The sequence below is a fragment of the Heterodontus francisci genome, chromosome 9, assembly GCF_036365525.1.
Source record: "Heterodontus francisci isolate sHetFra1 chromosome 9, sHetFra1.hap1, whole genome shotgun sequence".
Taxonomy (NCBI): domain Eukaryota; kingdom Metazoa; phylum Chordata; class Chondrichthyes; order Heterodontiformes; family Heterodontidae; genus Heterodontus; species Heterodontus francisci.
In genome coordinates, this window is record NC_090379.1 from 58468463 (window position 1) to 58495207 (window position 26745).

The 26745-nt window shown below is 41.5% G+C and overlaps 1 protein-coding gene across 1 annotated transcript in view; it reads right to left on the minus strand.

Moving 5' to 3' along the window:
* tbpl2 (TATA box binding protein like 2) overlaps nt 1-19784 on the minus strand; it is a 49572-nt gene extending 29788 nt beyond the window's left edge. Inside the window, exons 1-2 of the mRNA XM_068038151.1 lie at nt 19740-19784; nt 13748-14169 (exon numbers count right to left, since the gene is read on the minus strand). Coding sequence (XP_067894252.1) covers nt 13748-14169; nt 19740-19784 — 467 coding nt within the window. The remainder of the gene's footprint in view (nt 1-13747; nt 14170-19739) is intronic.
* Between the last annotated feature and the right edge of the window lie 6961 nt (nt 19785-26745).

Genomic DNA, 26745 nt, shown 5'->3' on the forward strand with positions numbered 1-26745 from the left:
TTTCATATGCTCTGACATTGTCAGGCTGTCTGAAAGCACTTTGTAGCCAATAACGTTTGAAGGATCAATTTGTTAGCCAACATAGCACTGCGGCACAGTGGTTAGCACTGCAGCCTCACAGCTCCAGCGACCCGAGTTCAGTTCTGGGTACTGCCTGTGTGGAGTTTGCAAGTTCTCCCTGTGTCTGCGTGGGTTTCCTCCAGGTGCTCCGGTTTCCTCCCACATGCCAAAGACTTGCAGGTTGATAGGTAAATTGGCCATTAGCAATTGCCCCTAGTATAGGTAGGTGGTAGGAAAATATAGGGACAGGTGGGGATGTGGTAGGAATATGGAAATAGTGTAGGATTAGTATAAATGGGTGGTTGATGGTCGGCACAGACTCGGTGGGCCGAAGGGCCTGTTTCAGTGCTGTATCTCTAAAACTAAATAAAAACTAAACACCCAAATCTGTATACAGCAAGGTTGCACAACAGCAATTAAATAAATTACTGTTTATTCTGTTTAAATGGTGTCAGATAAAGGATAAATGTTGATCAGGACATTGGGCGAACTCCCTTATCTTCTTGGAATAGTGCTATAAGTAATTAGATGTGACAAGAAAGCTTTACACTTAGAGAAAGTGCACATTCTATGCAGGGTAATTGCCCAGATTCTGTTGCAAAAATAGTTTAGTGATGCTCGCTGTTATTGTGTAAATCATCCAGCAACTTGTAGCGAGGAAGTGAAACCTCATGAATTGTAAATCACAAGTTGAGAGAGGAGTTGCACCACTGACTCAGGAAAATGGTTCTCACCCTCATCTGCCCTGTGAGTTTCATGAAAATACTGCATTTGCACATTAATTGCCCATTAAACTCACCATAAAAAGTTTAGGAGTGCTACTCAACAGTGCAAGTACCATGTTAATGACAAGATTTATACTCCTGCAATACCACTCAATCTCTCTGGCCAGAAAGGGATCTGCTGAAACTGTGAAATTAGAGATTTGAAAAATGTTAAACGTAATCTTTTCTGTCTTTTTTTCCCTTCTCTCTCAAATCAATTTTCCTTTGCCTATTTCTCTTTCTGTACCTATTTGGACTAATTCATCCTATTTCCTTCTCTGTCCTTCCTCTGTTTCATTCTCAAACCTTAAATCTAATTGGTTAACAAATGGTCCCATCGTTCAACAAGGTCCAGAACGCCCACTGACTTTCCATGCCCGTCAGCTCACATGTTTAGCAGTTTGCAGGTGAAGAAATTTGAACTGATGAGTGAGGGAAAATGTCTAATGGCACATGCTCCATCAAAATCTGAGCCAATAGGTTACCAGACGTCCTGTGGGGTTTGTCACAATGTATTAGAGGGATATGTTGTTTCATCCCACATAATGTACAATACATCAGGAACACTGACTCACAGTAATTTAACAATTGTAATAGTATTCTAGTTGCAATGTTGTCAGCGTGCAAGTAAAATTTTCAGGTTCAAATGCCCAATTATTTGTATATTTGGAAATAAGTGGCCTTGACTTTTTTTTTAAAAAAAAAATGATGTAGCTAATTTAACTTTTTTTTTGAAATGAATAAAAGCCCAGGACATATAGGATGTTATTGCAGGAAATTTCTGTAGCACTGAGGTGTAGTAGTGTTGGGTGAAGTGTTCTTTGTGAGTTCATAGGGTTAATGGTTCTAGGAGCTTCAAGAGTGTGAGGCCTGGATGACAGCACTAGAAGAGATGGATCTGCAGTTTGAGTGTAATGGGAAAGCAGGAATTATCAGGGTATGGTAGGAGTGGGAAGGATATGTCCGGGTGCAGGAGCATGGTAGTGAGACAGGAGGTAGAAATCAGAAATTGGACACCAAGTGAGAGATGAGCAAAAGGAGGGTGGACTTGGAGGGCATCAGAGCACTGGGATACTGATATAGGGTTTGGGGAGATTGTTGGTTGTGGCAGTACCAGGAGGGAGCAAGTTGCAGGATATCACTGAAAAAAGTGTGCAGATAGGAATTTTATGAGAAGCAGCTGGATAGTGAGGGTTAAATACTGCAGGGCAGAGCAGCAAGATATTGCAAGAAAGCACGCAGGCCAGAAGTACAGGCACTCAAGGTGTTTAAAGGAGAATTAATTTCCTTCACCCGACCATAATACAGGTAAGTGTTTCCTTAGCAATGACTTAGGAAACCTGCATTACTTAAAATAGATACTGCTGAGTATATGACTTAAGGGACAAAGAATTCACTACTTCTGAACAATGGATACTTCTAATATTTAAAATACACACTCAGAGGTTATCTATTTTAAATAACACAAGCTTTTCCCAACAACGGAGAGGAAAGCCCTCCAAGAATCTTACTCTGCCTTGCATCTGTAAAGTGAAAAAAAGCAACACTCAAAACACTCCCAATAACTGGCTTGGTGTGCTTACAATTACTCGTAGAAGTTGGAAGCAACATTTTAAAAAGCTCATACTTCAAGTTGGTTACTGATTAACAATTGAATGGCACTTGTTGCTTGACCTGCAACCTCGGGTTTTTAAGAACAAGGAGAGAGATAGTGGATGCATTGGTTTTGATCTTCCAAAATTCCCTAGATTCTAGAACAGTCCCACAGATTGGAAGGTAGCAAATGTAATCCCACTATTCAACAAAGGAGGGAGAGGGGAAATGGGGAACTTATAAGCCAGTTAGCCTGACATCAATAATATGGAAAATGGGATGTGGTAACAGAGCGCTTAGAGAAACATAACATGATTAGGCTGAGTCAGCACAGATTTATAAAAGGGAAATAGTGTTTGACAAATGTTAGTTTTTTTTTTTGAGGGTGTAACTAGCAGGGTAGATCAGGACAACCAGTGGATGTTGTGTACTTGGATTTACTAAAAGCATTTGATAAGGTGTTACACAAGTGGTTATGACATTAAATTAGAGTAGGAATAAACGGGTTAGCAGACAGCATCGGAGCACAGACTTCAGCTATTTATAATCTATATCAATGACTTAGATGAGAAGACTGAGTATAATGTATCCAAGTTTACTGACAATATAAAAGTTGGATGGGAATGTAAGCTATGAGGAGGCCACAAAGACTGCAAAGAAACGTAAACAGGTTAAGTGAGCAGGCACAAACATGGCAGATGGAATACAAGATATACAATTCTATAATTTTTATGTAACTAGACCTATGCAACTTGAACTGAGTCCATTAGCATTGCATTTTGGCTGCTGCTCTGGACCAAAGCCCAATCTATTTCCATTTTTGCTCTTGAATACTTGTCTCTTTACCCCAATAGATTCTCTTCCATGGTCATGCCTCCTTTCAATTCTCCACTCTCAGGCACTCTGCCCTCCCAATTCCCTACCCAAACCCTTCAGTACTCCTCAACCTTCCTGTTCTCTTGCCACCATCCCTGGATTGCCTCCCTATTAGATAAGCCGACAGGTTCCTCCGTGCCTCTCTTCGCATCCTCTGATGGGCTCATCAAGGAAGTTGGTGCTGGCTCATTATGAGCAGCAACCCCAATTGACCCATTCCACTCTCTCCTCAACTTTCCCACCCAGAGCGCCAGCTGAGGGCTAATCTTTGAAATCTTCTTGTCCAACTTACCCCTCCTACTGTTGAACCTGTGGACTCTGCCAGTAGATCAGCTCTCACAATCCCACTATGTATCTCCCTCCAGAACATCCATTCACTAGTGAACGAGGTCCTTGCCATCCATAACCTCACTGTGGACAACTGCATCAATATCATGGCCTTAACAGAAACCTGGCTGAGGGATGATGACACTTAGCCACTGAATGAAGCCTTCCTGCCTGGGTACATCTTCCACCACTTGCCCTGCCAAGACCATATTGGTGGTGGTGCAGCACTTATCACCAAAATCACAAATTAGCTTGACCCACTACTCCTCTGGCATTCCTCCTTCGAGCATTTCATCTTTCTTTATCTCCCCTCATGCCCTGTCTGAGCTCAACTTGTCCACGAGTCCCAGCTCCTATTCCCACTAAACTGATCACCCATCTTCCCCTCCTGGATTCCATGTTAGCAGATATTATTAACAGTGCTCTCTCTTCAGGTGTTGTACCTGTCTCCTATAAATCTGCCATCAGCACCCCTCTCCCTCTTCAAAAAAAAACTAACCCTGGACTCGACTGCCCTGCAAACTACCCTCCCATCTCCAACTTACCCTTTCCTCTCCAAAGTCCTTGAATGTGCTGTCATCTTCCAAATCTGTTCCCGAGAACTCCATGTTTGAATCGCTCCAATCAGCCTTCCACCCCTGCCACAGTACTGAAACAGCTCTCAAAGTCACAAATGACATTCAATGTGACTGACAAAAATAAACATTCCCTCCTCGTCCTTTTAGACCAATGAGCAGCCTCTGACACAGTTGACCACACCATCCACCTCCAATGCCTCTCCACGGTCGTCCAGCTGGATAACACTGCTCACACCTGGTTCCATTTTTAATCAAGCTAATCATAGCCAGAGAATCACTTGCAATGGCTTCTCTTTTCACTCCCACACCGTTACTTCTCCCCAAAGAATCTATACTTGGCCCTCTCCTGTTTCTCATCTACGTGGCGCCCTTCAGGTGACATGATTCGAAAGATCAGCATTAGTTTTCACAAGTAGGCAGATGACACTCAGCTTCACTTCACCACCACATTTCTCGACTCCTCCACTGCTGCTAAGTTATGACTGTTAATTTGACATCCAGTACTGGAAGAGCAGAAATTTATTAAATATTGTTAATTAAATATTGGGAAGACTGAAGCTACTGTTTTTAGTCCCCACTCCAAACTCCATTCCCTAGCTACTGACTGCATTCCTCTCCCTGGCAAGTCTATGATTAAGCCAATCTCTGCACAAGCTTGGGTGTCACATTTGACCCGAGATGAGCTTACAACCTCATTTGTGCCATCACCAAGACCGCCTATTTCTACCGCCATATCATCCAACTTTGTCTGTCTCAGCTCATCTGCTGCTGAATCCCTCATTCAGACCTTCACTACCTTTAGACTTGACTATTTCAATGCACTTCTGGCTGGTCTCCCACATCTACCCTCTCTAAACTTGGTCATCCAAAACTCTGTTGCCCGTGTCTTAACTCACACCAAGTCTAATTCCCCTATCGCCCCTGTGTTCGCTGACCTATTGTGGCTCCCAGTCAAGCAAGTTGATTTTAAAAATTCTTATTCTGGTTTTCAAATCCGTCCCTTGCCTCGCCCCTCCCTCCCTCCGTCTAATCTTCTCCAGCCCCACAATGCTCCAAGATATCTGCACTCCAATTCTGGCCCGTTGTGCAACAGATTTTAATCACTCCACCATTGGTGGTGGCGCCTTCAGTTGCCCATGGCCCAAGCTCTGGAATACCTTCCCCTACAACTCCGCATTACTTTCCTTTTAGAGACTCCTTCAAACCTACCCCTTTGACCAAGCTTTTGGTCATCTAATATCTCCTTTAATAGTTTGGAGTTTTATAATGCTTCTGTGGTGGGTGGGTGGTTAAGTATGAAGTTATCCACTTTGAAAGGAAAAATAGAAAAGCAGTATAAATGTTTTTTTTTTAAATAAATGGAGAGAGACTGGAAAATGTTGGTATTCAGAGGGACCTGGGTATCCTTGTACATGAATCATAGCAAGTCAACATGCAAGTACAGCAAGCAGTTAGGAAAGCAAATGGTGTGTTAAGCCTTCAACAAAGGGATTGGTGTATGAAAGAGTGAAGAAATCTTGCTGCAATTGTATAGGGCCTTGGTGAGACCACACCTGGAGTATTTGAACAGTTTTGGTTTCCTTACCTAAGAAAGGATATACTAGCCTAGGAGGAGTGCAAAGGTTCATTAAACTGATACCTTAGATGTGGTCAGCAATGAGGGGACATAGATTTAAAGTGATTGGGAGAAAAATAAGAGGGGAAATGAGGAAAAACTTCTTCACCCAGGAGGATGGTGATGGTCTGGAACTCACTGCCTGAAAGGGTAGTTGAGGCAGAGACCCTCAACTCATTCAAAAGGAGTCTGGAGTTGCACTTCAAGTGCCGTAAGCTGTAGGGCTATAGACCAAATGCTGGAAGGTGGGATTAGAATAGGTGGATCGGTTTTCGGCCAGCACAGACACGATGGGCCAAGTGACCTCTTTCTGTGCCTTAAACTTGCTATGATTTGAGGGGATTGTCCTATGAGACGACATTGAACAGACTAGGTCTATATTCCCTAGAATTTAGAAGAATGAGGGGTGATCTCAGTGAAACATATAAAATTCTTGAGGGGATTGACAGGTGTATGCTGGATGAGGTTTCCCCTGGCTAGGGAATCTAGAACAAAGGGCCCCAGTCGTAGAACAAGGGGTTGGCCTTTAGGATTGAGATGAGGAAAAATGTCTTCACTCAGTTGTGGATTTTTGGAATTCTCTGGGTAGAGAGCTCAGATACAGCTTGATAGATTTTTGGATACTAGGGGAAATTGCTGGAAGGTGGAGTTGAGGTAGAGGTCAACCATGATTGTATTGAATGGCCTACTTCTGCTCTTAATGCTTATGCTTCTTTTTGAGTGCGAAGCAGAGGTCAGGGCCCTCTGTGGGTGGGAGGCTGCGAAGATGGGCAGCAATGGTGGTGGTGGAGCGAGGGAGGATTGGTGGCTCCAAGTGACAACAGTATGGAGGGAGCAGGCAGCATCAGGCAATAAATCCAATCTTAGAAGCTTCAAGGTGGGTGATGCTAATCTTGGATTCAGAGCTGGGAGAGCTACAACAGCAGCACAAATCATGGAGGTGAAGCCTGTAAAGTCTAATGAATGAGTAAGCTAAATTTTGACAGACAAATGCAACAGGAAGGTGGTACAGGAAACAGGACAGCAAATTCATGCTATTGCTTTCATATGCTACGAGAAAATCTCCTGTGACATTGTTCCTGATGAATTATAGCATATACTGTTAATCCAACTAACAAAGCAGGCCAGATTTTGCTGAAAAAATGGCATCTCAATGACATTTTGATATTGATGTACAAATCAGCCAGCAACCTGGAGCAAGGAAGAGATACCTTGTAAACTGGCAATAGCCACATTACTGACCAGTTTGCACCCGCTCCTTCATTAGCTTTGCAAAATCAGCACCTCAGTTAACTACCCAATGCTTTTCGTGGTTGTTTTTCCCACATTAATTGCCCATTAAATTTGCCACAGGAAGTTAAGTGATGTAATTAACAAACTAAGTACCCTTTTAACTACATAATTGTTTATGACTGCCATCAACCTTCTTGTCCAGAAAGAAACACTTTAAAATTGTGGTAATTGCTTCAAGTTGTGATTTGTTTCAGAAATTTAAAAAGTCAAATTTTGTATTTTTATTTTCTTAGTTTTCCTTTTTGCATCTTCTCTCAATCCAATCAGTTTTCCTTTCTGTACCTGATTTAACATTGAAGTCACCCGTTAATTCGTCCCCCTCTTCAGCTCTTACATTCAATTCATGGGATGTCAGCATTGCTGGCAAAGCTAGCATATATTGCCCATCTGGGACCACTGCACTTTGTGTGGTGCAGGAGTTCCAGGATTTTGACCCAGCGACAGTGAAGGAACGGCAATATAATTCCATGCCAGGATAGTGTGCGACTTGGAGAGGAACTTGCAGATGGTGTACCAATGCACCTGTTATCCTCATCTTTCTAGGTGGTAGAGGTCGCTGGTTTGTGATGTGCTGAAGAAGCCTTTATGAATTGTTGTAGTGCATCTTGTAGATGGTACACACTGCAGTCACTGTGCACCAGTGGTGGAGGCAGTGAATGTTTAAGCTACTGGATGGGGTGCTTTATATGGTGGAAAGTCTTTGGGGAAATCAAGAAATGAGTCACTCACCATAGAATACCCAGCTTCTGACCTGCTTTTGTTGCCACAGTATTTATGTGGTTGGTCCAGTTAAGTTTCTGGAAAATGGTAACCCCTCAATGTTGAATGTCGAGGGGAGATGGTTGGACTCTCTCTTGTTAGAGAGTCATTGCCCGCTACTTGCGTGGCACAAAAGTTACTTGCCACTGATCAGCCCAAGCCTGAAGATTGCCTCGGCCTTGTTGAATACGGGAACAAACTGCTTCATTACCTGAGGAGTTAAGAATGGAACGGAGCACTGTGGAATCAGTCAACATCCCCACTTCTGACATTATGATGGAGGCAAGATCATTGATGATGCAGCTGAAGATGGTTGGGTTTGGGACACTGCACTGAAAAACTCCTGCAGCAATAGCCTAGGGCTTTCCCAATCTTTAAATCTCATTGGTTAAGGAGATACACTGTTCCATTGTTCACCAGCTCTTCAGATGCCTTGTTGCTGTGCCATGATTAGTTCGGACTTCCAGCAATGTTGGCCAATCGATTGTAAAACGTACTCATGCAAGAAACAAGGCATGCTGCAAGATTCCCTGCTTCAGGAAATACTGAACCAATCAAGGGACACTTTCTGATTCAAGGTGATAAAAATGCAGCTTCACATATTCAGGGTATTGTGGGAGCATTAGCGGTGAATTCTATGACTTTATGGTACGCAACATGTTTTTTGATAAGGGATGGAATCCTGAGGTCAGAGTCAGAGCCATTTATGGCATAAAAGGTAGTCATTTGGCCATCGAGTCGATGTTGGCTCTCCATGGAGCAATCTAGTCAGTCCCACTCGCCGGCTCAATCCCAGTAGCCCTGCAAGTTTATTTCCCTCAAGCAGCCATCCAATTTCCTTTTGAAATAATTGATTGTCTTTGCTTCCACCACCATGGGCAGAAAGTTCCATGTCATTACCATCTGCTGCATAAATAAGTTCTTCCTCATTCCCCCTGCATCTGGCCCAAAACCTTGAATTGGTGTCCCCTAATCCTTGTACCAGCTAATGGAAACAGTTTTTTCTAGTCTACCTTATCAAAGCCAGTCAATCTCCAAAGCAGTGATCTCAGGATTACTCCCAGTGCCATGTGTTAGTGAGCACAGGATTAGGAGGATTGATCGATTGAACATATGGCTGGAGAACTGGTGTAGGAGGGTGGGCATCAGATTTCTGAGGCATTGGGACAGGTGGGACTTGTACAAGATGGACAGGCTACATCTTAACAGACTGGAACGAACATCCTCAGAGGGAGATTTACTACTGCTGTTGGGGGAGGGTTTAAACTAGCTTGTCAGGGATGGGTACCTGAGGGGTAGCTCAAATTGGAAGAAAGTAAAGCTGGTAACAGGAGATAGAAAAGTAGCAAGTGACATTTAGAAGGCAGGCAGAACAAAGGCAAACATTAACTAAGCTTACAATGCAGAAGAATGTCAAGACGACAAGGTTAAGGACATTAACTGAATGCACACAGCATTCACAACAAGGTAGATGATTTAAAGGCACAAATATAGAGGTAAATGGGCATGATCTAATTGCCATAACAGAAACATGACTACAGGGTGACCAAGACTGGGAAATGAATATTCAACATTAAAGAAGGACAGGCAAAAAAAAGGGAAAGGTTGTGTTGCGCTGATAATAAAAGGATGGGATCAGTACAATAATAAAGAAGGATCTCAGATAGGAAGAACAAAAGGTGGAATCTGCTTGGATGGAGCTAAGAAACAGCAAAGGGCAGCAAACATTGGCAGGAGTTGTTTATCGGCCACCAAACAGTAGTGGTAGTGTGGGTCATGGTATTAATCAGGAGATTAGAGAAGCATGTAGGATGGATAATACAGTAATCATGATGATTTCAATCTGCACATAAACTGGGTAAACCTAATGAGCACAAATGCTGTGGAGGATGAGTTTCTGGAGTGTGTTAGGGAGGGTTTTCTAGAGCAGTATGTTGAGGAAACGACTAGAGGACAGGCTATTTTAGATCTAGTATTATGTAATGAGAAAGGGTTAATTAATAATCTTGTTGTAAAAGAACCTTTAGGGACGAGTGACCAGAATATGATAAAATTTTACATCAGATTGAACCTCACTTTCAAACCTAAAGCCAGGGTGTTAAATTTGAACAAAGGAAATCATCAAGGTATGAGGGGCAAATTGGCTGAGGTGGATTGGGGAAATACATTAAAAAGGTATGACAGTACATAGGCAATGGATAGTCTTTAAAGAAATATTACCAAGTTTACAGCAACTATACGTTCCTTCAAGGCACAATAATCCAAAATGAAAAAGCAGTCAACCATGGCTAACAAAGGAAGTTAAGGATTGTATAAGATTAAAAGAAAAGACATATAAAGTTGCCAGAAATAGTAAATAGTAGATTGCTGTATTCTAAAATCCTCCCAAAGGAAGACGAAGAAACTGATAAAGGGAGAATAGAATATGAACGTAAGCTAGCAAAAAATATAAACAGACTGTAAAAGCTTCTATAGGTACATAAAAAGGAAACATTTGGCGAAGACAAATGTGGGTCCACTTCAGGCAGAGTCAGGAGAATTTATAATGGGGAAGAGAGAAATGGCAGAGAAGCTAAATGATTACTTTGTGTCTGTCTTCAGAGGAAGATTGAAGAAATTTCCCAGAATTAGAGATCCAAGGGATTAGGGGGAAAATGAGGAACTGAAGGAAATTATTAGTAAGAAAGTTATATTGAAGAAATTAATGGAGCTGAAGGTTGATAAGTCCCCAGGACCTGATATTCTACATCCCAGTGTTGAAAGAAGTATCTATGGAGATAGTAGATGATCATCTTCCAAAATTCTATAGGTTCTGGAGCAGTTCATGCAGATTGGAAGGTCACAAATGTCATCCCACTATTTAAGAAGGCAGGGAAAGAGAAAACAGGGAATTACAGACCTGTTAGCCTTACATCAGTTGTTGGGAAAATGCTAGAATCTATTCTAAAGGATGTGATAAATGGACACTTGAATAATAATGATCGGATTGGGCATAGACAACATGGATTTATGAATGGGAAATTATGTTTGACAAGCCTGGAGTATTTTTGAGGATGATACGGACAGAATTGAAGAGGCGGTGGACGTGGTATACTTGGATTTTCAAAGGGCCTTTGATAAAGTCCTCCACAGGAGGTTGCTTTGCAAAATTAAAGCACATGGGATATGAGGTAATATACATGGCATGGATTAAGGATTGGTTAACAGGCAGAAATAAACAGGTCACTTCCATATTGGCAGGCTGTGACTAATGGGGTACTGCAGCGATCAGTGTTTGGGCCCCAGCCGTTCACAATATACATCAATGATTTGGATGTGGGAACCAACTGTAATATTTTGAAGATCGCTGATGACAAAACTAGGCGGGAACGTGTGTTGCGAGGAAGATGCAAAGCTGCTTCAAGGGTATTTGGTAAGACTTAATGAATGGGCAAGAACATGGTAGATGGAATATAATGTGGAAAAATGTGAGGTTATCCACTTTGGTAGGAGGAATAGATGTGCAGAGTATTTCTTAAATGGTAAGAGATTAGAAAGTGTAGATGTACAAAGGCACCTGGGTGACCTTGTCAATAAGTCACTGAAAGCCAACATGCATGTGCAGCAAGCAGTTAAGGCTAATGTTATGTTAACCTTTACTGCAAGAGGATTTGAGTACAGGAGCAGTGAAGTCTTGCTTCAATTGCATTGAACCTTGGTTAGACTGCACCTGGAGTACTGTGTGCAGTTTTGATCCCCTTACCGGAGGAAGGATATTATTTCCATAGAAGAAGTGCAATCAAGATTCACCAGAGTTGTTCCCAGGAAGGCAGGACTGTCCTATGAAGAGAGATTGGGGAAACTAGGCCTGTGTTCTCTAGAGTTTCAAAGAATGAGAGGTGATCTCCTCGAAATCTACAAAATGCTTAAAAGGGATAGACAGGGTAATGCATCTAATATGTTTCCCCTGGTTGGGGCGTCTAGAACCAGGGGACACAATTTCAAAATAAGGGGGATGCCACTTAGTACAGAGATGAGGAGAAATTTCTTCACTCAGAGGGTTGTGAATCATTGGAATTCTCTACCCCAGAGGGCTGTGGAAGCTCAGTCACTGAGTCTGTTTAAAGCAGAGAGATTGACAGATTTCTAAATACAAATGATAGAAGGGACTGAGGATAGTGTGGGGGGAAAAGGCATGGAAGTGGATGATCAGCAATGATCGTATCGAAGGGCAGAGCAGGCTCAATGGGCTGAAGGGCCTACTCCTGTTCCAAAGTTCCTATAATCTTGTACATCTCTAGCAAATCTCCTTTGCTCCAAAGAGAACAATCCCAGTTTTTCCAACCTAACCTCAACTAAAAATCTCCCATCCCTAGAACCATCTCCTCTGCACCCTCTCAAGGATCCTCACATGCTTCCTTAAGTGTGGTAACCAGAACTGGACACAATACCCAAGTTGGGGCCTAACCAGAGCTTTTCAAGATTCAGCATAACTTCCCTGCTTTTGTACCCTATGACTATTTATGAAGCACAAGATCCCATATGCTTTGCTAACCATTCTCTCAATATGTCCTTCCACCTTCAAAGATCAAAATACATGCACCCCCAGGTCCCTGTACACTCTTTAGAACTGTGCCATTAAGTATATATCGCCCCTCCCTTCTGCCAAAATGTGTCACCTCACACAGGTCCAAAAGGACTAATCAGGCAGTAGAGAGGTGCAAGAATACTGGGAAGGTGGTTTCAAGGTCTGGGAATCACAATACAGTACCAACATGCTGATGTTCAGATCTGGGGGTACTGGAGAGATTGGGGTCAGAGTCCATCAGAAGAAGAGAGGCATCATGGACTGGGTATTAGGTTCGGTCAGATGATCTGGAGAAGGGTTGTGCGATCAGCTTTTGAGTGTATGAAGGTGTGATACTATGCAGGGAGATGCTGGAGAATGAGGAGCCCATGAGGTAGGTATCCTGGGGAAGAAAAGCAGAACTCCACTGGAGCTTTGGTTGAGGACCAGTGGCAATCAATGAATGGTACGGGTCCTGGAAGGGGGCGGGGGTAGGCTCTAGTAGGTAAAACATGACAGAGTGGGGGAAAGATATCGGTGCTTGGGGTGGGAGCAGCGAAAATTTGTAGTTGCAAGTTTAGAAAATCGGTAAAAAAAAAATTAAAATCTGCAAGTTCTATTTTATTTAAAACAGCAAACACTGCTGTTTAAAATAGCACTGATTTTCATATGTGGAATATTTGCAGTACTGAAAGCAGATTTCCACAGTGAGTAGTGCATCTTTAAAATTTAATTAAGTTCTTTAAAAGCACTCAAAATGCTCAAGTAACAAATTGTTCTACTCACAGCAGGAACCAACTTTTAATATCATGGGATGCATGAATCAGGGCTGAATCCAAATGAGGGAGTACACTCATGTATGGCAATGACTTTTCCACAATACCAGGAGAAACCTCTAATAGGGAACCCTGCCTCTTGAGTCACAAACCCAGTGACAGCAAGAACTTGTATTTTAAATTCAAGTAATTTATTAAATCTTAATGAACATTTTTAAATTGCTTAAGGTACTCGAGAAACTTGAACCCAAGTCCTGACAGAGGCACAAGGAATGGATCCAGCCTCACCACAGCATTATCTAGCTTGGAGATGTGGGTTAGGATGACCACATAATGAGCTATCTATCTGGAGACGAAAGCTGGATGGCTCAAACCAAGATAAGAAAAATCAAGTTCAAGCATGAAAGAAAAGCATACTGGCAGAAGCATGACAGAAATACTGTTACAGAAAATGACAAGAAACATTTTCCAGGAAATACGCACTCTACCTAATGTATTAAACATTTAAGTGAAGAGGTATAACCTCTGAAGGAGATAACTTTGGCAACAAAAATACTTACTGTAACTGGGGACATATTCCAGAACTTTCTACTGGGGTCATTGGTGTTACAGGGGTCATTGGAGTCAATGGAATTGGGCAAACTGAAGATGATTCATTGAAAATTGGGGTGGCAACTGCATCATTTGTTTTTTGGTATGATAATTGGGTAGCATCTTCAGGTCCAGGTGTACCAACAAGATTGTTACTCTGGATTTCTGACAGCAGTTGGCTCTCCTCTACCTTTTGTTCCTGACTTGCATGGTCTTTTGCATCATCATCCTCCTGATCACTGAGAAAACTAAGATCTGCTGAAGTAAGCTCTGTAGTAGGTTCTTGAGGTTGATGAAGCTGAACAGCATAACAAGGCTCCTGAATTGTTAAATCTGAATCAAAAGGAATCATGGGATTGTAGACATGGGAATCATTTGTTGAGAGATCATCCTGAAAATAAAGGATATTAAAGTCGTAATTCACATAATCCAAAATGATTTTTTAAAAAAAAATCATACGGTACCTCATCCTCTCCATAACACTTGGAGTATGAACCAGTGGTCAGTAGGCATTGGGACATTTCTCAAAGTTCATCCCTTTCCACTTAGTACAAAACATATGAACCTCCCTGATCACCAAGATGCTTAAAAGAAGGAGTCACTGCACAAGACTGATCAGGAATATTCCCGATCTGATTCCCCAGTTTGCACTGAACTAGCTGATCTCAACTGGGGTGGTGGCAAGTGTAATAGAATATGTCTCAGCACCCCAGGCTCAGAGGGGTAAACTCAATGGTTCTGCTCATCACTGTCTAGGTATCCCTGCAAAATGTTTATGGTGTGGCTGTTGAGCAAGGACAGGATTGGGCTTAGGTTTTGTATCTTATACAGTTAAATAGTCTTGAGACTCATTGTGAAGGTTTGCAAATATTCACTTGTTTGAAGTACCAGAAGGCAGCTGACATCACAGGGAAATCGACATTCTGACGAAGGAGCATCGGCCTGAAACATCAACTGTTTCTTTCTCCACAGATGTTACCAGAACTGTTGAGCATTTCCAGCATTTTCTGTTTTTATTTCAGAATTCCAGTATCTGCAATACTTTGTGGTTGTATTAGTGAAGGCATTAACATCTTTAGGTTGTGGGAAATTGGCAGAAGAAAAAAAAAGGCATATTATCAATGCAGATACTGTTATACATACTCGGTCAGATGGCATGCTCCACAATCTATCAAGGCTGAAGAAGACAAAACAAAGACATCGTGTCCTGATCAGAGAACTCCTCTAAACTGATGATGCTGCACGAGTCGCTCAAACGGAAGCCGGGCTACAAAGATTCATGGACTATCTCTCCCATGCTTGTAACTTGTTTTCCTTGACTAGAAGTGTCAAGAAAACCGTGGTCATGAGACAAGGTGTTACAGCTATGCCCTGATCACACTACATAACACCCCACTGGAAGCGTTAGCCAATTCTGCTACCTTGGGTCCACGGTGACAGACAATTTGTCCCTTGATGCAGAGCCCGACACACGCACAAGGAAAACAGCTACCACCTCTGGCCAATTTGCAAAATGTGCATAGGATAACACCAAACTGACTGTTTACAAGGCCTGTGTTCTCAACACCTTGCTGTATGGCTGTGAAACGTGGGCAACTTACAACTACCAGGAAAAGCAGCTCAATAATTTCCATCTTCGCTGTCTGTGGCACATTATGGGTATATACTGACAGGGCAAAAATCACAAATGCAGCAGACCTCTCAAAAGGCAGAGCTCCCAAGTCTGTTGGCACTAAAACAAAAAACAGTGGTGGCTTTGGTGGATCAGACACATCCACAGGATGGAAGATGGTCACATACCCAAGGACCTTCTGTATGGCGAAGTAACCAGGAAAAGACAACCACTGGGACGCCCAAAGCACTGCTTCAAGGATGCTTGGAAGCATGACATGAAGGCCCCAAATGTCGACTATCACATCTGGGAGTCACTAGCTGGCGAAAGAGGGAAATGGTGACACATCCTGTGTGCACTACCACAATGACCAGTTGCTACAGCAGCTTGGCAACAGGTGCCAATTTCAAGAACAACTCACAGCATCACTTTTTAAAAAATTCATTCATGGGATGTGGGCGTCACTGGTCAGGCCAGCATTTATTGCCCATCCCCAATTGCCCTTGAGAAGGTGGTGGTGGTGAGCTGCCTTCTTGAACTGCTGCAGTCCATTTGGGGTAGGTATACCCACAGTGCTGTTAGGAAGGGAGTTCCAGGATATTGACCCAGCAACAGTGAAGTAACGGCGATACAGTTCCAGGTCAGGATGGTGTGTGGCTTGGAGGGGAACTTGCAGGTGGTGGTGTTCCCATGTATTTGCTACCCTTGTCCTTCTAGTTGGTAGAGGTCGCGGGTTTGGAAGGTGCTGTCTAAGGAGCCTTGGTGCATTGCTGCAGTGCATCTTGTAGATGGTACACACTGCTGCCACTGTGCGTCGGTGGCGGAGGGAGTGAATGTTTGTAGATGGGGTGCCAATCAAGCGGGCTTTGTCCTGAATGGTGTTGATCCTGGATGGCAGCTTCACGTGCAGCACTTGTGGCAGAACCTGCCTCTCAAGGATGGCTTTCACAGCCATCAGCAAAGATGCATCAAGAGAAGACACCCCACCTAAAATGGATTGTTTGCTGCATGTCCATCGTTTTTCATAGATGGACGGATGCCAACAGCTAACAAGATTACCATTTTACACTACAGATCCAACAAACAGCAATCAGATGAATGACTATTTTTGCTGGTCTAATTTGAGGAAACAACATTGGCCAGGACATCAGGAGAACATGGTATTGTTCTTTGAATAGTGCCATGGGAACTTCTTCACTGAACAGAGAAATTAAACTAGCCGTCTGAAGGATTATACTTCAACAAAGCAGCACTCACTACTACTACACTGAAAAAAAAATTCATCCTGGATTATAAGCTTAAGTCCTGAAGTGGTGCTTTCAGACTTGAAAAGATATTTATCAGTTTATGGCTTGATAAAGAAATAATCTGTGTTGCTCCTCCAGAAAAAATATGCAAAAATTTATTCTACTAACCAATCTTTAGAGACTAAAGGCTTTGTACAAGAAACTATGGAGTCCTTAACTACATAGAAAGTTAAAGCACATTTTGTATTTACTTAGTGGGTATAATGTCTATTTCCAAAGAGTTAGATGGTGAACAGAAGAAATTTTAATACTGGCACGGGGGTTTCCCGACCCCATTCTCAGCGCCAGCCATTTTTACCAATGCAGTTTTGCGGCCAGGCAGGGCTACCCTCCCCCATGAAGCAGGCAGCCAATTAGGCTCATTAACAGCTTTGTTAAGGGTACTAACAGGAGGCCAATTGGAATTTTCCAGTCAACCTCCAGTTTCCTGATGTGATGGTGGTGGTTTAACTACCTGGAGGTAGGTATGCAGTAGCAGACTAGGACACCAGCACTTTGAGAGCCACTTGCTCCCTTAAATTGGAGAGGGAAGCTGTCTCCATGCCAAGTAAGAGGGCATCTCTGAAAATCCCAGGTCAGGGACCATTTCTCCCAGAAGCAGGTTTGGGACCCGGAAACAGTCCCAACTCCTGTTGCCTGCTCCCAAAGCAAAATTTCAGCCCCAACATGGAGAAGTAGGATGCACTTTCACTGTGAAAGAGCTCAGTGAAGATAACAGCATTTGGATCGAAGGATCTAGATCCATCAATGGATCCACATTTGTGCTCAGATACCTGCAGAACATGGACTGGTCAAGCAGTTAGCTCTTGGATTATCAGTAGTGAGAAAAGAGTTTCAAAATTTTGGTACTGAGATACTTGTTCCAAAGTAGATATGGCACCCCAAAGATTGTCAGTGACAAAATGCCAGGATCTCCTGATAGGTGCCAAAACAAGACAAAAAAAAAAACTTCAAAAATTGGACCTTTTCTCAGAACAGCACAATTTGATGCATCTGTTTAAATTATGAAAGGATGGGACAGGGTAGATAAAAGCAGACCATTTTCAATAGTTGGTGGTCAAACACAAGGGGCCATTGTTTAAAAAAAGAATTAGAACAAAGCAGGAGAAACTTCTTCTGACACAGTGGCACCGCAGCCTCACAGCTCCAGCGACCCGGGTTCAATTCTGGGTACTGCCTGTGTGGAGTTTGCAAGTTCTCCCTGTGTCTGCGTGGGTTTTCGCCGGGTACTCCGGTTTCCTCCCACCACCAAAAGACTTGCAGGTTGATGGAGCAATTTATAATGGCCAATTTACCTCAGTATAGGTAGGTGGTAGGAGAATATAGGGACAGGTGGGAATGTGGTAGGAATATGGGATTAGTATAAATGGGTGGTTTATGGTCGGCACAGACTCGGTGGGCCGAAGGGCCTGTTTCAGTGCTGTATCTCTAAATAAATAAATAAATTTCTGTGGAATTCACTTTCAGCATTCGTGGTTGAAAGAGAAACAAAGTCAATATTCAAGATTAGATTAGAGATCTACGATAATGGGGTGGGATACAAGAACAGTGAGTAAGTGTGATTAGAACGGTTTCCATGTTGCAAGTTCCAAATATTTTTGGACCAAAAAAAGGCCTTCCATATAAGCTTCTCATACTAAAGAATGGGCTTGAGAAATGTGATAGTACGGTGCATTGAAGAATATGATGAGTAATCTATGTTAGTTGTTACACGTGAGTTAAGTACAGTTAACTCTCTAAGTCAGTAGGCAGGAGGTCTTCATGTGTCCCAGTACTGGGTGATTACTCTTGGAAATACATCTTGAGGGACAGTCACAAACTGGCTAGTCTTGAAAGAGCCCAAAATACACTGCCACAGCCATAACAGGTATCTTCATGCCTACTTCTGGCTGCAGGATTGTTCCCGATACTAGGGCCAATCTTATTGAAAAGATAGAACAGACATGGGATATGCTTTTCCAAAATAAAAACATCCTGTTGCATTGAAACATTTCTTAAAACCTGTCAGCCATATCCCAGTATACACTGAATTGAGTAGAAACTTTGATTATTTTTGTTAAGGATTCATTTGAGTCTGTTCCAGTAGAAAGCAGCCCATTAATGGAGATTTCATAAGAGTTGGTGCAAAGGAGATAATCACAATTATACAAAGTGAGCTTAATTAAGATACATTGTAAACAATGTAGGCTACCTAGGTTTAAAACATCCATGACAAAACTATGTATTTATGTCATACACACACACACACATTAAATAAAACCTACTCAATCAAATCAATCATGAGCGGATCTGTGTCTAGCCTAATATTCCCAACACCTCCCTTCTCCCACCCCCTGCCAACTAGCTATTGCAAGGCACCACCTTATAAACTATGTACAACATAAAAATCTAGTTTAGACTTGGTGTGCTCAATACATCTTAAAAAGTAATTAACAGCAAAATAGAAAGTTAAGGTATTTGGACATTATGTAATCATGGAGGCCACAGAATTCCTTGAATATTCTTTCAATGTTGCATGGCTATATTTACTCCAGCAAACTGCTACAGATACTACTCAAGTTATAAATACAACTGCAATTAGTCTTCATAAACAAACAAATCAAAAATGCATACAAATAAAATAGTTAAGCAGGAATACATGACCAGAGATGTACTTTCGCCAGTGTTGATGTTTGAACCGTAGTAACTTTCAAGTGTCTTGTACATAGAAAAGACAGGGCCTAACCTTAAAAATAAATCCTATTTTGTATAAGACGAAATACTCAACCCTTCCCTAACCCAATTAATACAAAGATAAATATCTTATTTTTGTTCCGAATCCAATCTTCCTGTTAGTTATTATTCCCTCCTTAGCAAAACACAACATTACTCAACATCTAACGACTGGCTTTCAAAAGCATTGCTGTGCGAAGTTGAACTAATGTTATTCGTTCAAGAAAGCTTTCAGAACGGTAACAAAAAAAAAAACCTGACATTTCACCCTCTCCTAGACACACTTTCTTGGAACAATTTTTATTCCCGAAGGAAAGAAATTACACTTACAGTTTCAATAGACTGGTCAAAATAACTTTCCAAAGATGATTCCATAACGATGTTGAAAAAAAAGTTACCAATATTTCAGTGGAGGTGGCGAGCAAACAGGGCTTATACTAAAGGTTGCCCCTGAACTTTTCAGGCCATGAGCTGCTTATCCCAAGCCATCCCCACGTGTCCTTTGGTTGACGGAAGGCATGTAAATTGCGGTAAAGGAGATTTACAGAAAGTTGTGTTTCGGTGCGTTGTATCATATTCTAGCAGTTTATAAAGGATAACATTTGAGTTACAACGAATTGGTATTTTGATTACAGCAAATGTTGATTCCACAGTAAGTAAGTATCTATTAAATAGAACGCAATAGAAGCTGACAAGATGGCATTTTTTCCTTCACAAGCAAGTTATTGGCAATTAGAAATAAAAACAGAACGTGCTGGTACCGATGAAAGGTCACAGACCTGCAATGTTAATTCTGCTTCTCTCTCCACAGATGCTGCCTGACCCGCTGAGTATTTCCAGCACTTTCTGTTTTTATTTCAGATTTCCAGCATCTGCAGTAATTTATTTTTATTATATTGGCAATTAGACATTGTTATAGTCAAAAGTGGGCACTATTCCTTTTCTTTCCCAATCTCGTAATAACATTCCATTCGTTTTTTTAACCTTCGAAGTTTTCTCTTGTTTTCTATTTCTTTGGCGGGTGTCGAAATATATTTTTCCCAAATGCTAAGGATTGATGACATCATTGTCAGTACTGGTTTGGCGTGGTTGCTCAGTCCAATAATGCGAGGGAAATTATCTTGTTGAGCTCTGGGCAAGAAGAGCGGGCGATCACTAATTTAAAAACAAAATGATGGTCTGTTCAAATTAAAATTACGTTCCTGTCATTTAAATGGCAATCACTTAAATGGCAATTTAAAAATTTATAATTGTTGGCCTGGCAGAAGGTTGCAGACAAACCACTGGATATTATGTAGTTGTACTTCATTGTCACTCAGATGCAGACTACATATCCGAACACATAGTTGCAGAGATCTCTTTCTAGTTATATACCACATCTTAGACCCACCAACAGGTCCTCCAGTCTATTTGCCTTATGCACTGCGTAACTAAAATTCAACGTGTTTCTGGGCAAATGTAGTCAATAATTGAGCAACAGCTCTTTCATATACAGAAATAGGAACTGGAGCCTCTGGCATAGCTCAATATACAAAATATGATTTCACTCTGGGTGCAGAATGACAAGTGAAATCATTTGAGTTTTTAAAGTGAGACACTTACTGTTTTGGGTAGAGAGAAGAGCCACATTTTGCTTGCAGTAATATCTAGTGCAAATGATAATTTTTTGAAACAATAATTACATAATTGTATCCAGTATTGACAAGAGCAAAAAAGATTAGCCAGATATTTAAGAAGTCATGAGGTTTCCTTAACATTGAGAAATAAAAGTGGAACAAATGCTGATACCAAATAACCAAATTCAATTTCATCAGAAACATGAGGAACTGTGGCAAGTGGAGAGGGATTCAATCTGTCCTGCCTGTTTGAAGGTACGAAGTATAATTGAATCAGAACATTGCTTGCTCAACTATTGTCTGTGGAGGTGTTCAACATAGGCACATTCCATGATCAGCTAGAGGTTAATTAGCTTGCTGGCAGAAGTTTGTTTTAACAAAACAAAACTCAAGCAGCAGTACTACCTGCTTTCTGAGGAGGAGAAGGCCATAGTTTATTGGCTTCTTGATGTTCTTAAATTGGCACATGCTTAAAACTTCTCCCTTTGGGGAGATCCCAAGTTCAGCAGAAAATCATTATCTTTTTTAAACAAAAGACTGTTTAGTTCTGATTTTCTGAATATGATTATTGAGCCAACAGGGTACAAGTATATACATTCGATTTGTGTGCTACTTCATGTGCAACATATGTGCGAGACTTTTATTATATGTATTCAAATTGATTGAATGTAATGGATTTGACACGGTACTCGTATATGGACATTGATAGCATTAGATGGCATACATACAAAATACATAGGTAAATAGTCTATTTCTTGTCTCGGAGATATTTGTCTTCTGGAAGAGATTATGTGTGGAACTGGGAAATATGGGTATTGTACATTTTTCTGAGAAGGTACTTAACAGTTTCTTAAGGAAGAAAGACATTGGGGTTTATCAGAGGTGTGTGGGTGTAAAGTTTGTTTCGTGAGGCGTTACATTCTCCTGGAACTTATTTGATTACCTGATGGAGTCTGAGATTAATTTACCAATATTCTGCCTGAAATTTGCCATAGGTTTTTTTATTTCTTTTGCCATGAAGTGTCAAGCACCAGTGGAAGTCAGATTAGACAGAATGAAGGGTACTAAGCAGCTAAAAAGCTAAGGAAAGGGCAGGCAACGGCCAATTTTTATGAATGAGAGTTTGATTTTATTTTACATATTGGTGTTTGTTTATTTTTAGGTGTGGAGTATGGATTTTTTTTGAGTGTCAATGGAGAACAACATGAACAGTATGGCCAAAATTCACAAGTCCTGTAATTTTTAAAATAAGTATTCTAATTAATTCATTCATTGGGGAGACCAAACGCAGATTGGGTGCCGCTTTGCAGAACACCTCAGCTCAGTTCGTAAGCATAACCCCGAGCTTCCGGTTGCTGGCCATTTCATTACCCCCACCCACCCTGCTCTCATGCTCGCATCTCTGTCTTGGAATTGCTGCAGTGTTCCAGCGAACATCAAAACAAATTATTTGGTTTTTTTATTTTAGTTTTTTTTAGTTTGATTAGTTTGTTTCTACTGTGCCTACCCACTGTTTCTGTTTTTTTAAAAAAAAAATTATGTTTGTGCTTGTAGTGCTTTGTGCTTTAGTCAATTCACACCCTCTCTGTACTAACGCTTTGTCTTTCAGCACACTATTAACATACCGTTTGCCTTTGTTCCATGACCTTCTGGTCAGTTATTCTCTATGACCTTGTCCTATCAACACCTCTTTTGTTATCTCTTGCCCCACCCCCCACTTTACTTGTTTAAAACCTTTTACATTTCTAATATTTGTCAGTTCTGATGAAGGGTCACTGACCTGACCTGAAACGTTAATTCTGCTTCTCTCTCCACAGATGCTGCCAGACCTGCTGAGTAACTCCAGCATTTCTTGTTTTTATTCCAATTAAATACTTTGACATAACAGAAATTTGTATTTATATAGCAGCTTTAATGCAGTAAAATGTCCCAAAACATCATCAGACAAACTTTGACACTGGGCTACTTCAGGAGATATTAGGACAGATGACCAAAAGCTTGTTCAAAGAGATATATTTCAAGGAGTGTCTTAGAGGAGAAAATAGTGTTAGAGAGGCAGAGATGTTTAGGAGGGAATTTCAGATCTTAGGGCCAAGGCAGCTGAAGGCACGGTCAGTGATGAGGTGATTAAAATTAGGATGTGCAAGAGTCCAGACTTATGAAGGGAAGAGACCTCGGAGGGTTGTAGCGCTAATGGAGGTTACAGAAATGGGGATGAGCGAGGCCACAGAGGGATTTGAAAACAGGATGAGAATTTTAAAGTTGAGGTGTTGCTGGGCTGGGGACCCACCGTCGGTCAGCGAGCCCAGGGATGATGAGTGAGTGAATTTGGTGTGAGTTAGAATACAGGCAGCAGAGTTTTGGATTAGCTTAAGTTTATGGAGGGTGGAAGATGGGAGATGGCTAGGAGAGCACTGGAGCAGTCAAATCTGGGAGGAACAAAAGCATGGCTATTTCAGCAACAGATGAGCTGAGGTAAGGGCAGAGCCAAGCAATGTTACTGAGGTGGAAGCAGGCAGTCTTACTGATGAAGCAGAAATATGGTCAGGAGCTTGTGTCGGGATCAAATACAACACTAGTGTTGTGAAAGGTCTGGTTCAGCCTCAGACAGTTGCCAGGGGGAGGGATGGAGTCAGTGGCTAGTGAACAGAGTTTGTGGTGGAGACTGAAGGCAATGGCTTTGGCCTTCCCAACATTTAGTTGGAAGAAATTTCTGCTTATTCAGTACTGGATTATTGTTTTCATAAATTCACATGTCAGTGTCTTTCACACAGTATGTAATGGGATAAATGCTTTACAAAGCTTTATCTGTTTGTCCATGAATGCTTTGTTCTCTTTATTGGTACAAATAGAGAACTTTCTCCAGCACCAGCAGAACTTGTATTGTTTTATCCTTTGCAAATAGTAGTGGTTGGTAATTAGTATTCACATTCTACAAAAATCAAATGCTGTTCAGGAATCCGCCAAGCTGCTCATTTCCACTCTTAATTGACCTTTTTCTGTTTTTTTTTTATATAACCTAAATGCTTGAGCTTCTGACTGGACCTTGGTACGAATAACACCACCAGGAACCTGTTATTATTGTAGCAAGTGGCATGAACATTAAGAAAAATGACAGCACTACCTAACTTCAAGGAAGTTGCAGTAAGGATTGGTAAGATTCAGGTTCACTGCACAATTCTCCTCATGATGGGTTACCAATCTTGGCCATGCCACTGCAGAAGTTGATGAAATGAGAACAGGTGCTTCACCACAGGGACACAAAATCTAAAGGTAATTTGCACTGAACCAAAGAATACAGAATTTTCTGCACACATGGCTGATATGCACATTTTAAAGAACCCTTTTATATAATGGTTTGAATTAAACTGTATGTATAATCTTCATTAATAAACCATTCTATAGTTAAATCTGATATGACGTCCAGGTGAGAAAGAGGTCTAGGGTTCCCTTTCAGCCTTCACCTGGTCTTACTGTAACAGGGTTTTATTTTTAAACACTGTGTTTTTAACTCCCCCTTGGTGAATCCTTGTTCACCACTTTCCAATTATAAGGTAAAGAAACAAGCACAAACACACAGATTTTCTTAGGTTTAAAGAAGAAAGATTGAAATTTATTAAAACTTAAACTCTAATTCGGTTGACATCTACAGATACATGATGCGCCTACGCTAGCATGTGTATGTGATACACCCATGCAAATAGAGACAGAAAAAAGCAGAAGAAAAATTAAAGTGGAAAGTTTTGAGGCAATACCTGAAGAGTTTTTGTTACAGTTCTTCGAGCTCACTGTAGGGTTCTTTTATAGGTAGATCCTGCTTTTTGTTGGGGCCCAGTATTTTTCTTAAACCTTGTCCACAGTAGGAGACTTTTCTCTCTTAGGGTTCATGTATCTTCAGTGGGTTTCAATTCCGTGAGAAAGAGATAGGAGCAGACAGGCAGACATGAAGTCGTCTTCAGTCCATGAGCATTCTGCTTTCTGCCAGCTCAAACACTGTCTCTACAACTTAAAACTCCCCAAGTTGGCCAGCAGGGTGGTCACATGACCGACTGGTTTGACCAGGCCTGTTCTGTGTATTGTATTGGAGCAGGGAATAGCTCCTTTGTTCCAACGCTGTCTGTTAATATGCAAAAATGTCTTTCCAGCCACGGGCCTGGCAACCCCTTATATCAGGCCTTCTCTTCTTCCCAGCAACCATTTGAAATTTAATGTCCATGTGGTGAAATTAATATGCCTCATTTATTTATTTAGAGATACAGCACTGAAACAGGCCCTTCAGCCCACCAAGTCTGTGCCGACCATCAACCACCCATTTCTACTAGTCCTACATTACTACCACATTCCCCACCTTCCCTCAATTCCCCTACTACCTACCTATACTAGGGGCAATTTACAATGGCCAATTTACCTATCAACCTGCAAGTCTTTGGCTGTGAGAGGAAACCAGAGCATCCGACGGAAACCCACGCGGTCACAGGGAGAACTTGCTAACTCCACATAGGCAGTAGCCAGACTTGAACCCAGGTCGCTGGAGCTTTGAGGCTGTGGTGCTAACCACTGCGGCGCTGTGCCGCCCATTCTTGGCATGTGAGGGCCTGCATGACATTGACAAAACAGTATCTAAGACTGATAAAGCCCTAAGGCTGAAAATAGTGACTGAGACTCAGAGAGCTTGCTTTTTTAAAAAAAAAGCTTAAGTAGTGCAATTTTTAAAAACTGCAGTAAAGTTCTGAACATTATTTTTTCAGCCAAACTGTATTCTTCTGTCATGTAAGAACACAGAATAGTGAAAGGAACCGCTTGAGCTCTTGAGTGCTTTTCCTTCAAATTCTTTACATGCCGTTAGTATATGTTTGCAAAGTTCCTGACATGAAACCAAAAGAATATATGTTTTACGAAAACTCAAATGCAGTAAGTTATCTTTAACTGGTTGTTTTGAATTAATGTAGAGTTTAAAAGTCAATTTACAAGTATAATTGAGGGATGGGAGGAGGCTCATGTAAAGCATAAATACCAGCACAGACCAATAGGATTGATAGGTCTGTTTCTGTGCTGTAGAAACTATGTAGCATCATGCTGATGTAGGAACATAGCAAAATGTGTCGGCCATTTAGTCCCTCAGGCCTTTTCTGCCATTCAAGTAGATCATGGCTGATCTGTATCTTAACGCTGTCTAACCACCTTGGCTCCAAACTCCTTAATACCCTTGCTTAACAAGGATGTATCACTTAGTTTTTAAATTTTCAATTGACCTAGCCTCAACAGATTTTTGGTGGAGAGAGTTCCAGATTTCCATTAAACTTTGTTTAATGAAATGTTTTCTGACATTATACATGCAGTCTAGCCCTAATTTTGAGGCCATGCCCCTTTGTTTTGGACTCCCCTACAGGAGGAAATAGGTCCTCTGTATCTACCCTACCAACTCTTTTGATCATCTTAAACACCTCAATTCAATCACCTCTCAATCTTCTACATTCAAGGGAATTCAAACCTAGTCTATGCAATTTGTCTTCATAATTTATCATTGTTCGCTCTGATATCACTTTGGTGAATCTGTGCTTTACCCCTCCAAGGCCATTATATCCTTCTTGAGGTGCAGTGCCCAGTCCTGAACAAAGTACATTAAATGGAGTATAACCAGAATTCTGTTCAGCTGTAAACATCTTACACCCCTTTGTATTCCAGCCCTCTTGAGGTGTAGTTTGCATCTTAGCAGCCTT